The 14814-nt window shown below is 41.3% G+C and overlaps 1 protein-coding gene and 1 long non-coding RNA gene across 2 annotated transcripts in view; one reads left to right on the forward strand and one right to left on the reverse strand.

Annotated features, from left to right (window-relative positions):
* LOC129659628 (uncharacterized) overlaps nucleotides 1-14814 on the forward strand; it is a 63364-nt gene that overhangs the window by 31689 nt on the left and 16861 nt on the right. The gene's annotated exons all lie outside the window — the stretch shown is intronic.
* The window catches only part of TPK1 (thiamin pyrophosphokinase 1), a 383151-nt gene continuing 382134 nt past the window's right edge, over nucleotides 13798-14814 (reverse strand). Inside the window, exon 9 of the mRNA XM_055591203.1 lies at nucleotides 13798-14754. Within this exon, the coding sequence (XP_055447178.1) occupies nucleotides 14606-14754 (149 nt within the window). The 3' untranslated portion in view covers nucleotides 13798-14605. The remainder of the gene's footprint in view (nucleotides 14755-14814) is intronic.

Raw genomic sequence — 14814 nt, forward strand, 5'->3', positions numbered from 1 at the left:
TCTTTTAAAGATTACACAAATAGCTGTGTCCAGGAAATCTGCAGAAGAATTAGACTGTGAGCTCGAAGGGGACAGGCACCGTGATTGTCTTATTCTGTGCTTAATTTCCAGGGCGTGTCATGTGGCAGATTGTCAATAGGCACTGGTTAAATGCAGGAATCCAGAAAGTGGCAAGTGTTGCTCTAGGGGCTTGAGATGTATCAGTGAATAAAGGAAAAATTCTTGCTCTTTTGGACATGACATTCTACCATGAAGAAGAAGTAATATCATAAATAAGCACCTTATATGGCATGTTAGGAAGTCATAAATTCTTTGGAAAAAACATGAAGCAAAGTAAGGGGGTTGAAGGGATTCACTAGTGATAAAGAATCCACCTGCTAATGCAGGAGACAGAGGAGATGAGGGTTAGATCCCTCAGTCGGGAAGATTCCCTGGAATAGGAAATGGCACACACACACATACACACATGCGGGATTGAACCCCAGAGATGAGGTAAGTTGGAGGTGGGATAGTTGGGCATGTTTCTTTATTAAAAACATGCTCCAGATAGGCCTCGTTGAGCAGAGATTTGAGTAATGATTTGAAAATGCCAAAGACAATAGCCTAGTGGATATCTGGGGAGAAGCATTCCAGAGAGAACACAGAGAGAGCAAATGCTCTGAAGGAGGAGTACAATTGAGTGTATTTCAGGAATAGCAGGGAGGCTCGTAAAGCTTGAACAGAATGAGTATGGGGCTTGTAAACTTCTTTTAAGCTGCTGCAGGGTTTTGAGTAGAGAAATGCCCTTGATTAGACATGGCAGCTGTGCTGAGAATAGTTGGGGCAAGGGGAGAGAAAAGTGGAAATAGGGACCATTGTTGGGGGGGGATGCAGTGATTCAGATGAGAGATAATAGTGGCTCGGACCAGGGTGATTGTGGCTGAGGAGGTGAGAAGTGGTCAGATTCTAAATGCATTTAGAAAGTAGAGCTAGAAATTGTAAGATAATATGGAGAAACCCAAAACATAGAGTTATCATGTCTATATCAGTCATCAGAGTCTGATGGTTTCATTAGAGCATTTAACATGCTTTGAAAGTGGCTGTTGCAATTCTTATTGGTGGTCTGGGCTTGAAAAATGGGAAGAATGGGGTTGTTGTCACTGAGATGAGAAGGTAGTATATGGGGCAGACTTCTGGAAAAACAGCGCAAGTGCAGGGGTGGATGTGTTAAGTGTAAGAAGACTATCAGATATCCGAGTGGAGGTGTCAGGAAGACAATTTGATATGTGAATTTCCATGCAGATGTTTTCTTAAGTCATAAGTACTAAATGAGATAATTAAAAATGAACAGACATGGTGAAAAAATTAGTAATCTCTTTGATCCTTTGTATTCCTGTGGTCCTGGTTGTAACTTATCCTTTTTCATTTCTGATTTCATCTATTTGGGCCTAGAAGGCCCTTTTTTTCTTGATGAATCTGGTTAAAGGTTTATCAATTTTGGTTATATTTTCAATTAACTGGTTTTTAGTTTTATTGATCTTTTCTATTTTTTCATCTTTCATTAATTTCTGTTCTGATCATTATTATTTCTTTTCTTCTAACTTTCAGTCTTATTTGTTCTAGAAACTATAAAATAGTTCCTTCAGGTATAAATTTAGTTTTTATTTGATATTTTTTCTTGTTTCCTGAGGTAAGCTTCTATCACCAAAATATTTCCTTTTAGATATGCTTTTTAGATATGGCATTGCATAGATTCTGGACTGTTGTGTTTTTGATTTGTCTCTAGAAATCTTCTGATTTCCTTAGTGACTCATTGGTTGGTTAGCAGCATATTGTTTATCCTCCAGTTGTTTGTATTTTTGCTGTGTTGTTTTTTTTTTTCTTACAGTTGATTTCTAGTTTAATAGCACTGTAGTCAGAGAAGAGGCTTGATGTGATTTCAGTCTTTTAGAATATTTTGTGAACTTTGTTTAGAAGTTTGTGAATTTTATTTAGAATTGTTTTGTGGCCTAACTTATGATCTGTCCTGGAGAATATTTTGTGTGTACTTGAAAAGAATGTGTATTTTGGTGCTTTTGGAGGGAATGTTCTACGTATACCTATTAAGTCTATCTTCTCTAATGTTTCATATAATGCCAATAATGTTTCCTTATTGATTTTGTGGATGACCTGTCCCTTAATGTAGATATTAAAGTCTCTTACTAATATTGTGTTACTGTCAATTTCTCCCTTTGTATCTGTTAATATTTGTTTTATGTATCTAGGTGCTCATATATTGGGTACATGTATACTTAGAATTGTTATATCTTCTTGGATTTATCCCTTTGTCATTATGAAATATTATTCTTTGTTATTACAGTATTTGGTTTAAAGCCTATTTTATCTGATATAAATATTGCTATTCCAGTATCTTCATGTCCATCCATGTTCATGGAATATCTTTTTCCAACTTCTTTCAGTCTGTGTGTCTTCAGGTCTGAAATGAGTCTCTTGTAGCATATTTGTGGGTCTTATTTTTGTATCTCTTCAGGCACACTATGTTTCTTGGTGGGAGCATTTAGTTTACTTAAAGAAATTATTTATAGGTATGTGCAATGGCACCCCACTCCAGCACTCTTGCCTGGAAAATCCCATGGATGCGGGAGCCTGGTAGGCTACAGTCCATGGGGTCGCTAAGAGTTGGACACGACTGAGCGACTTCACTTTGACTTTTCACTTTCATGCATTGGAGAAGGAAATGGCAACCCACTCCAGTGTTCTTGCCTGGAGAATCCCAGGGACAGGGGAGCCTGGTGGGCTGCTGTCTACGGGGTCGCACAGAGTCGGACACAACTGAAGCGACTTAGCAGCAGCAGCATGTACATCTTGTAAGTTGTTTTGGTTTTTTTTGTGGCTCTCTTTTATTCCTTTTATCTTCTTTTGCTCTTTTGTGATATAAGGTCTATTTTTAGTATTATGTTTGGGCTCCTTTTTCTTTTTTTTTTTTGTATGTGTATCTATTATATATTTTTGGTTTATGGTTACCATGCTGCTTATTTTCTTAAGAAACATAGAAAAAGACAGAAATAGAATAAAAATTTTACCTACAGTTTCATTATTCAAAGCTAACCATGGTAAAAATTTAAATATTCCTCTTCGAGTATTGTCTAATATTTACATAATTGTGATCAAAATGTTCATATGCATTGTGTCCTTTTTGCTCTTGACATTAACCTATTATCATAAACTCACAAACATCTCTCTCTCTCTTTTTTACTGTATACATAAACATTCATCTTCCACTACATTAACTGTTGTGTTAATATTTAAAGGTAATGCTCACCAGCATCACAAGTGAATTAGAAAGAGAAGCAAACTTCCCTCTCTTTTTCCCCCATTTCTTTCATCTAAGAAGAATGTACCACTTTCCCCCTCTTTTTCCAGTCTTTCTTGTCTCCATTCCCATGAATATTTCCTTTTCTCCTTCTCTTTCTCATCTCTCTTTCTCCTGGCCTTCTTTGTCCTTCCCACCCTCCCTTCCTCCCCATCATCTATTCATTTAATTATAATGTGTAACTGTTATGGCATCATTGTACTTGTCTGCCTTGCAGTAGACATTCAAATATGTGTTTAAGGATGGCGGTATGTCAGTTTGGAAAAACTCATCTAACTGGATTTTCTGCTTTATGAAAAGTTACCTCATTATTCAAATGAAATGGCACTGGGTTAGTCCCCTCCCTAGGACTTTGGAATTCTCATTGAACCAGGGAAACTCATTTTCACCCACATTCTTTGATCTGCATTCTTAAAGAGGTCAAACACTTCACCAGCCATAAATATCCAACCTAAAAGCCTGACTATCAGATGCAGCAGCAGTAAATTTTCAATGAGGCCATAAGAATACATTTGTGAAAAATATAAAGTTAAAATTGCTTCTGATGCTCTTAGTTAAGCAGTACACACCTAGAATGCAGCATATCCTTGCCCTCAAGCTTCCTATAGATATAAAATCTTGGATTCCAGAGGAATTATTCAGTGTAGAATCTGGAAATTAATTTAAAGGCTGGATACCGCAAGCATTAGTCCGACCTTGGATTGAACACCAGGGAGCTTGCCATGTCAAGAGGGAGTGAGTCCATTCTGTGGTTGCTGGAGGGAAGAATTGTTTGTGGATTTTTTAAAAATTAAGATTAAACGTAAAGAGAAAGTGACAGTGAAATTGTTAGTTGCTCAGTTGTGTCTGACTTTATGCAACTCTATGGACTGTAACCCACCAGGCTCCTCTGTCCATGGGGTTTCCCAGGCAAGAATATGGGAGAGGGTAGCCATTCCCTTCTCCAGGGCATCTTCCTGACCCAGGGGTCAGGTCTCCTGCAATGCAGGTAAATTCTTTACCTTCTGAGCCACCAGGGAAGCCCTAAGATGAAATATGCCTCCTCTAAAATCTACAAAAGGTCCTGATATGTGGAATATAAGTGGAAACTTAAGTAACTTGGGGGCTCCTGTAACTCCTCTTTGTAGTCAATCCATTCATCCCATCTTCTTGATTCTGATATTATTTACTTGGTTTTTGTGTTGTGGAGCTATAAATTACACATCTACCCATAAGAAAGGTGAAGAAGCCTTCAAGCAACATGTGGGAAGCTAATATTTGTTCCTGAAAATTGGAACGAATAACCATAGCATCAATGTGACTAACACCATTTATATGGATACATGGTTACCTAGCAACATCTAATCTAGAGAATAAATTATGAAAATGACTTGCATAGCCATGTCTTATAATTTAGGGTAAATTTTTATTTTTGTGGAAAACTTACTTTCTTCCTAAAATATTTCTATCCTTCCTCCATTTGGCCTTAAAAAGAATGTATTGCCTTCTTCATGGTTTTAATATATGACTTTTTCTCGTGAAACTCATTGTTGGTGCCACTGACATACAAATATTCAAACTGACCATGCTGCTCAGTTCCTTGCAATGGAATTGAATAAAAACTTGGATTAAAAGGTCAACTTTAAACTATGCATAATAAATTCACTGAGTAAAAGCTATCCCAACAACTTTCTGCACCATTTCTTCCCATCTCATTATTCATGTAGGCTTCCCTGAATTTTAAGGAGTGCAAATAAAAGAGCAGAATGTATAGACCATTGGGGCCTAGAAAATTTTTTTCATGAATAGGGAATGAAATGCAGATTGAAAAGTATTTCTTAAATTAATGAAGTCGATACAGTTGAGAGAGAAATGATGAACACTTAATATTTCCAACAGTTCAAAAGAGTAAAACCACTCCATTATTATAAAAATATCTCTTACTCTATGGTCTTCACATATTTGGTTCCATAGCCATAGTATTGAGAGCCTTACTGTTTTTGGATGATTATTTTTAATAACTGATTTTTATAACTGATACTAAACTTACTGGGATTACCCAGCAGGGTGCAGTGGGACAAAGCATGGGGATTTCTAGAAGGGACAGGTGAGCAGAATGTCTTAATATTATATTACATAGAATGCTTGTTCATGCATTATACAAATAGGTTCTGAGTAATTGCTTGTGTTAAAAAAAGTAACATAAAGATAAGTGTTTTGGATAAAGTCGAGGTTTCTTGATTTAAAAAAAAGCTAATTCTTTTGTGCACTAATAATTTTTGTAAGTTAACAGTGTAAGTCTGAATCAGATGCACAAAATAATGAGATTTTGTGTGAGTAATGCTGTTGGAGATAACATACCATTTTTTAAAATGGTTTTAGACTCCCCAGGCTAATTTCATATCCATGTTACAGTTTTAACTCATGAAACAAGTAGATGTAAATATAATCAAAGAAAATAGCAGAATTGATTCCATGGTCTCCAAGTATTTGAAAATAACATGTCTTCTTATCTGTAGTCTATTTCAACTCATGACAACCAATCATTCCTGGACTTGCCAATGCTAGAAATAGCTCTGGCTATAAGATTTACCACTCCAGACATTTTCTTTATTCCTTATTATTTTTCCATTTTTTCCTGGCAAGTCAGCCCAATTAAAAGTGCTCTTCACATTTATTTTGATGGTGATTGTTTTAATCTAGACCATTCTCCCAAACTACTATTATAACTTGCCCGTGGCTTTCATTTTCCTTTATCTATTCATTTTAGGCAACTTCCAATTCCTTGCCTTTTGATTTTCCTCTGTTTACTGTCTCTGTTTTGCCTTGGAAGATGTCTTAGAGTCCAGCTTTGGTGCTGTGAACATTACTTCCTTCTTCAGATACATGAGTGAGCAAGCTTATAACCAGGGCTGTCCAATCTAGAATGAGGACACTTATCTTTAGGCCTAAGGAACCTATCCAAGAGAAACTTTAGCATCTACTTAAATCTTGGATAGAGTTAGGGATCAAGGAAGGACAAGAATAATATTTTTCAGGGGCTTGGGAAGCTGCAGCATTTCCCTAGGGCCTGGGTCCAGGTAAGGAGGTTAGTTAAGGTGCCTGTGGTATTCCCCCAATGTTCTTTGCTACAGACAAGGCCCTATTCTGAGATTGAAGGCACAGCAGATAACAGGAATGCAAAGTCCAAACACAGACTCTCCAGGGCTTTATATTCTAACATCGGATGCATAATGCTAAACAACTGAGCACAAAATTAATTATGCCATCCAGATGGGACTCCACTCAGCTCCTGAAGAGCTGTATATTCCTAATTGCCCACGTTGATTGTTCAAAAACAAAACTGGCTATTAAATCTTCACTAGTCTTTAGGGTTTAAAGATATTTTATAAATTCTATTTATTAATTTTTGGCTGTGTTGTGTCTTCGTTGCTGCACGGGCTACTCTAGCTGCAGAGCCCGGGCTTCCTCACTGCAGTGGCTTCTCTCGGTGCAGAGCACAGGCTCTGGGGCTTTGGGCTTCAGTAGTTGTGGCTCCCAGGCTCTAGATCACAGGCTCAGTAGTTGTGGCACATGGGCTCTGTTGCTCTGCAGCATGTGGATCCCTGATCTTCCTGGATTAGGGATTGAACCTGTTGTCTCCTGCATTGGCAGGTGGATTCCTATTCACCGACCCACCAGGGAGAGTCCTGACGAAATGTGGTCCACTGGAGAAGGGAATGGCAAACCACTTCAATATTCCTGCTTTGAGAACCCCATGAACAGTATGAAAAGGCAAAAAGACAGGACACTGAAAGATGAATTTCCCAGGTTGGTAGGTGCCCAATATGCTGCTGGAGATCAGTGGAGAAATAACTCCAGAAAGAATGAAGAGACAGAGCCAAAGCAAAAACAACACCCAGTTGTGGATGTGACTGGTGATGGAAGTAAAGTCTGATGCTGTAAAGAGCAATATTGCATAGGAACCTGGAATGTTAGATCCATGAATCAAGGCAAACTGGAAGTGGTCAAACAGAAGATGGCAAGAGTGAACAAGATGACATTTTAGGAATCAGCGAACTAAAATGGACTGGAATGGGTGACTTTAACTCAGATGACCATTATATCTACTACTGTGGGCAGGAATCCCTCAGAAGAAATGGAGCAGCCATCATAGTCAGCGCAAGAGTCTGAAATGCAGTACTTGGATGCAGTCTCAAAAACAACAGAATGACCTCTATTTCCAAGGCAAACCATTAAATATCACAGTAATCCAACTCTATGACCCGACCAGTAATGCTGAAGAAGCTGAAGTTGAATGGCTCTATGAAGACCTACAAGACCTTCTAGAACTAACACCCAAAAAAGATATCCTTTTCATTATAGGGGACTGGAATGCAAAAGTAGGAAGTCAAGAGATACCTGGAGTAACAGGCAAATTTGGCCTTGGAGTACAAAATGAAGCAGGTCAAAGGCTAATAGAGTTTTGCCAAGAAAATGCACTGGTCATAACAAACACCCTCTTCCAACAACACAAGAGAAGACTCTACACATGGACATCACCAGATGGTCAATACTGAAAGCAGATTCATTATATACTTTGCAGCCAAAGATGGAGAACCTCTATACAGGGAGCAAAAATGGGACCAGGAGCTGTCTGTGGCTCAGATCATGAACTCCTTATTGCCAAATTCAGACTTAAATTGAAGTAAGTGGAAAAACCACCAAACCATTCAGCTATTTCAAATCCTAAAAGATGATGCTGTGAAAGTGCTGTACTCAATATGCCAGCACATTTGGAAAACTCAGCAGTGGCCACAGGACTGGAAAAGGTCAGTTTTCATTCCAATCCCAAAGAAAGACAATGCCAAAGAATGTTCAAACTACTGCACAATTGCACTCATCTCACACACTAGCAGAGTAATGCTCAAAATTCTCCAAGCCAGGCTTCAATAGTACGTGAACCGTGAACTTTCAGATGTTCACGCTGGATTTAGAAAAGGCAGAGGAACCAGAGATCAAATTGCCAACAGCTATTGGATCATCAAAAAAGCATGAGAGTTCAGGAAAAACATCTACTTCTGCTTTATTGAGTATGCCAAAGACTTTGACTATGTGGATCACAACAAACTGTGGAAAATTCTGAAAGAGATGGGAATACCAGACCACTTGACCTGTCTCCTGGGAAATCTGTATGCAGGTCAAGAAACAACAGTTAGAACTGGACATGAACAACAGACTGGTTCCAAATTGGGAATACGTCAAGGCTGTATATGGTCACCCTGCTTATTTAACTTATATGCAGAGTACATCATGAGAAAACACTGGGCTGGATGAAGCCAAGCTGGAATCAAGACTGCTGGGAGAAATATCAATAACCTCAGATATGCAGATGACACCACCTTTATGACAGAAAGCAAAGAAGAACTAAAGAACCTCTTGATGAAAGTGAAAGAGAGTGAAAACATTGGCTTAAAATTCAACATTCAGAAAACGAAGATCATGGCATCTGGTCCCATCACTTCATGGCAAATGGAAACAGTACATATTTTGTTTTTGAACTCCAAATCACTGCAGATGGTGACTGCAGCCATGAAATTAAAAGATGCTTGCTCCTTGGAAGAAAAGTTTTGACCAATCTAGACAGCATATTAAAAACCAGAGACATTACTTTGCCAACAAAGGTCCATCTAGTCAAAGCTATGGTTTTTCCAGTAGTCATCTATGAATGTGAGAGTTGGACCATAAAGAAAGCTAAGTGCCAAAGAATTGATGCTTTTGAACTTTTGTGTTGGAGAAGACTCTTGCGAGTCCCTTGGACCTGCAAGGAGATGCAACCAGTCCATCCTAAAGGAAATCAGTCCTAAATATTCATTGGAATGACTGATATTGAAGCTTAAACTCCAATACTTTTGCCACCTGATGGGAAGAACTGCCTCATTTGAAAAGACCCTGATGTTGGGAAAGATTGAAGGTGGAAGAAGAGGAGGGCAGAGGATGAGATGGTTGGAGGGCATTACGGACTCAATGGACATGAGTTTGAGTAAACTCCAGGAATTGGTGATGGACAGGGAAGCCTGGTGTGCTGCAGTCCATGGGGTTGAAAAAAGTCAGACACGACTGAGCAACTGAACTGAACTGAGCCACCAGGGAAACCCTAAAGGTATTTTTAAAAGAAATAATTCAGTTATAAGTTGTAATCTTACTCTGATCAGTTCCTTTCACTGTGAGTTAAAACCCTTTTCAACCTTTGGACTAACAGTATTATGTGAGACGTCTTAGTTCTCAGGGAGTAGCTATATGAGAAATTACGAGAAATTTCTTATTTCTTAGCTGTGGGTGATCTCAGTGCTTTGTGGATGTTTTCCAAGGTGTTTTCAGGGATGGTCTTTTTCTTTTTTGGTTGCTGTGTATTGTACAAAACCTTGCTTTCAATGGCAGAATTAAATACACAGGGGACAAGTCCTTGGATCTGTTTACTTATCCATTACCTGGGAAGAAGAATGGTGTTGCCTTGACCTCTCTCCCGGGTTGTAACTGTAGCTGTTCTGTGCACCGTGGTGAGATGGCACATTAGCTCTGAGCCCCTGGGGGTGCCAGGCCAGTGCTGAATAACTGATCAGGGCTGCCTGCAGTACTGTTCTGAAATGACTCAGACTCGGGCTCATCACAGAAGCAAAGTATGATTGATAAGTGCAATCTGCTGTGGGCAGGGAAGGGTAAACTCTACTGTATGAGCCAGGAAGTTTCCATTCCATATATATTGACTGCCAGGGAATGGCTTGACCTTTCAGCTTCAGTTTTAATCTTCCCCAGGTATGGCGATCATTTATTATGAGTAGAATGCTTTAGACACAACTTAGATAATCTAGCTCTCCTCACCATTCCTAATGAAGTTAAATTGATTTTATTATTCCCCAGTAGGATCACATTTAGCCTGTTGTCATTGGTGGGTTATTCCTCTTAGCCCACATTTGAGAATAAAATCTATTATTAGGTGGTGAAGATAAAATGGTAAATTATATTCACATTGTCCTAAATTTAGGAAAGACATGTATGCCTAATGCAGAACCCTTACAAACACACACACTCTGTCTCGCTCTTTTAAAAAAAGTCCCTGTGTTCATTTTACTTTACCCTTTACTGTTATTTTTTTCAATCTAGAAGAGGTTTCTAGGTGTTTTTCAGTCTAGAATAAAATTATCAGAGGGCATGTGTGTATAGACTAGTTACAAGATAGATTGTATTTCTTGTGGATCATGATCAAAACAATGTGAAAGTCACAATTCAGACCTTATTTCCTTTATAATCACAGAGCCTTAGGGGAAAGAAGAGTGGTTTCTTGCTCTTTATGGACTGGGCAGATAGCATGTCTCAGTCACATCAAATCCATGCACGGCTTTATTTTGGTTGTTCCAAAGCTTTGGAGGCATGAATTTGGACAGGAGTGGTAAGCCAAGTCTGCTTAAAATGCATTCTGCACACGTAAGATATGAAACCTTGAGCAGTTCCCCTCATGAAGGCCCAGGCAGTCATGGCCACTTTCTCCTTGCCCAGACCGATCCCCTGGAACAAGTGAAATGGCCTTAGTGCGCCGCCCAGGAGAAAACTGCTCTGTCTCCTTAGCAAAAATTAAGGCATGAACGTGTATTATTCTGCCTGACCTGTGTCTAGGGGTGTGGTCCATCCCCAGTTCCTTGAACCGCAAAGAGAACTTCCTACATTTTACACTCCAGTGTACAATAGGTGCAGACAAATACTATTTGATCCCACTTGTACAGGATACCTAGAGTAGACAAATTCAGAGTCAGAGTGCATTGGTAGATGCCAGATGCTGAAGGTTGCTGGGTGGGGATATTAGTGTTCACTGGGGCCAGAGTTTCAGATTAGGAAGGTGGAAAATTCGGGAGATATATGATGCTGAGAGTTGCAGAGTAATGTCAATGTACTTACTGCCACTGAACAGTGCAGTTAAGTATGGTCAAAATGGGTGTTTTTATTATGTGACCTTTACTACAATAAAAAAAAAAAACATTAAACATTTTTTAAAATTTCCATTTCATAGTCACTGGTGACTTCAGGGTTCCCGCAGCTACAGCCAGCTTCGGATGTTCCCAGCCGCCCGAAGAGAAGTTGATCTTGGTGTGTTTTCACTACTCAGTGACTCAGGCAGCCAGAGGGCATTTTGGGGGAACCGTCCCTAGAGTCACAAAAGCTCCCAATCTGACTCGCGTAGAGGAGGAGCAGAGTGAAGTCAAAAGGGCCATGGAGCACAGGCCACTATGCTGGCAAAGCCTGGCTTCCTGTTCTCTTCTGGCTGCAAGTGGGAGGTCAGGATCTGGATTAATAAGGGGGTGGCAGGAGGGGCTGCCTGGGGAGGCTCGGAAAGTTCACAGGGGGCCCCCTGAGGTCACCATCAGTCTCCCTGCATTAGTGTAAGAACAGTGAGTGAGTCCTTGTTTGAATGATGTGATGTGCTCAGTCCAGCCTGACTCTGTGACCCCATGGACTGTAGCCCACCAGGCTCCTCTGTCCATGGGATTTCCCAGGCAGGAATACTAGAGCGGGTTATCATTTCCTCCTCCTCCAGGGGATCTTCCTGAGCCAGGGATCGAACCCACATCTCCTGCATTGGCAGGAGGATTCTTTGCCACTGAACCACCAGGGAAGCAATGATGTGGTGAGGAAACATGAAATTTCACTTTGGGATTTTTAAGGGATAAGTGAAGTAAAGTCGTTCAGTCGTGTCCGACTCTTTGCGACACCATGGACTGCAGCCTATCAGGCTTCTCAGTCCATGGAAATTTTCCTGCAAGAGGGGTCAAACGCCTAGCTCTCCAGCAGCCTGGCGGGATCTGGAGAGAAGCCTTGTAGGGGAGGCCTCCAATGGGGAGTCTGGGATAAATCTCAGTGGTTTTGTTCCCCCTCAACTTCAGCCAACTATATTCTTCTTGCCAAGCATCCATTTACTATCGCTGGCAAGATTTTCAGGGTACATAGGGCATGAGTCTCTTTCAGGAAAATCTTAGAATAGTGGACAAACTTTCATATTTCATAGGCTGTGAATACATCTTTAGTAATGACTAGATGACAGCTGAGCCTGGAACGGCCAGTGAAGGAGAAATCAGTAACCGGTGCTGGGAAGGTCACGCCCTCTCCGCGCTCCTCCCCACTTTCTAGCCTCGTCCTTTAGGGTGGGCACCATCCAGGGCAGTGGTCTGCAGGTCTTTTTTCTGCTGGTTAGTCACTCAGTCGTGTCCAACTCTTCGAGATCCCATGGGCTATATATAGCCTGCCAGGCTCCTCGGTCCATGGAACTCTTCAGGCAAGAATACTGAATGGGTTGCCATTTCCTTCTCCACCTTTCCTGTTGGTGATTCTCAGTTACATGAGTCAACAAAGGAGCTTGACTGAGCTTTTTTAAAGCTCTTTAAATTGAAGTAGGAAGTACAGGCTTCCCTGGTGGCTCAGTGGAGACTCAAGAGACGTGGGTTCAATCCCTGGGTCGGACAGATCCCCTGGAGAAGGAAATGGAAACCCACTCCAGTACTCTTGCCTGGAGAGTGCCACGGACAGAGGGGCCTGGCGGGCTCCAGTCCATAGGGTGGCAGAGCCGGCCACGACTGAGCAGGACGCAGGGCAGGCAGGGCTGAGCAGCTGGTTCACAGTGTTTCAGGCGTGCTGCTTCAGTTTTAGGGGTATTTCTTTTCTAGATTCTTTTCCATTATAGGTTATCACAGGATACTGAAGTACAGTTCCCTGGGCTCTGCAGTAGGTCCTTGTTATTTTATAAATATATAGTAGCGTGCCTCTGTTAATCCCAAATCCCCAGTCTACCCATCCCCCCCGACTCCTTCCCTTTTGGTACAGGTTTGCTTGGTACCCCAGACCCTCTGTACAGCTGTCTCTGCAGGGGGCAGGGGGACGCGGTATAGGGATGGGAGCTCTGGGCTCTGCATTTGTGCCGAGAGGAGGCAGAAGGCTGGAGAACCGGCTCTCCCACCGCAGCACTGACTGTAGGAGCACTGTGGTACTCCCAGCCGTGCTCTAGTCCCTTCTACTTCCCCAGAGGGCTTCCTCCACCAATTTTCTGCACTTCTCTACCATGGAACCAATTCCTTTCCTCTGTTGGTTCTTTTTTCTCTAGCACGTGCAATGATTTCTGAAGACAGTTTAACCTGTCCCTCCTTCCAAAGTCCGGCAAGGTAGACAGGTGCTACCTAGAACCCCCATGTTAGAGATGCGGCAACAGGTCCAGAGAGATTTAAGTGTGAACATGCAGCACGGGGGCTCTAGAAAGTAACTTCCGTGGAGGCTAGAGAAAGTATTCACCACCACCCCAGGTTGCTCTCGAAAATCAGGTGTGTGAAGAACTGCAGCTGTGAATCAACCTTGGAGTAGTTTTTATTTGGGGGGTGGTACGTAACATTGATTAAGAAAGATTGGTCATCATAAAATACAGGTGAGAAAATGGACAGACAGGCACGTTGATAACTAAATACATTTATTTCACATCTGGATTCAGTTTCACGTGTATTTGCATAAATAATTTAAAAATGATCTCTAATGATTAACTATGCACAACCACATGCTAGTTCAACAGGCCCCGCTTTCACTCTCCACTTACAACGTGACCCTCCCGCTGCCGTAGCACCAGAGAGGAGAGAGAGGCCACTCTCATTCTTTACAGCAGCACTGGGTTTGTGTCATGTACAGCAGCTGGGTGCGTTCTACTTGTTTTAAATTTTAACAATCAGGCTAGTGATTTTTTATCATTAAAAGATAATACCCCAAACTGTTAAGGTCAGAATAAAATGGTGCGGTTCTAGCATCCCAAGCTAGAAGGAATTATTTTTTTCAGTGAAAGGTCCACATAAGACAGAGAGCTAACATTATGACATAGAAGCCAGCGTTTAAGGATCAACAGGAGGAGGTGTATGTGCTGGACAGTACGGAACCTCAGAGCTTTCTCAGCTTCAAAATTACAAACCGTTTTCTGAGGGAACATGGAGTGATTAATAAGAGTGATCAGGACTGAATTTGAGAGTGAGATGACCCACGTTAGTTTTTCAACTGAATTTAATAGAGCATATTTACTTTAAATAATAACGACCACCCCCCCTGCCCCCCCCCCCAAAGTTGGAGTAAAACTGAAATCTGTCATCTATAGTGCTCCCTGAATGATGAGAACATGAACAGTCTTTAAAACTAGCGGGCCTCCCAGGGGACAGGTTGAGAGTCCTGCCAGCCAAGGTGGACTGTTCTGTTGAGCACGATGTTGGCAAATGAGGTATGTCAGAGGCACAGCGACGGAGGCGAGTACCGGTCAGTTTTTATGGCCATGGTCCAGAGCAGGGGATGGTCCGTCTCCACAGTCACAACACCAGCTCCGTCGTAGGTGTTGGAAGTGCTGACTAGTGTTCCAAAGCCAAGCATCTGATGTGCTGTAAGAACGTAAGAAAACAAAGGTTTGGTGAGAGCCAACTTCCCTCCAGTGTAGAATG

This window comes from Bubalus kerabau, chromosome 8 (genome assembly GCF_029407905.1).
Source record: "Bubalus kerabau isolate K-KA32 ecotype Philippines breed swamp buffalo chromosome 8, PCC_UOA_SB_1v2, whole genome shotgun sequence".
NCBI classification, from domain to species: Eukaryota; Metazoa; Chordata; class Mammalia; order Artiodactyla; family Bovidae; genus Bubalus; species Bubalus kerabau.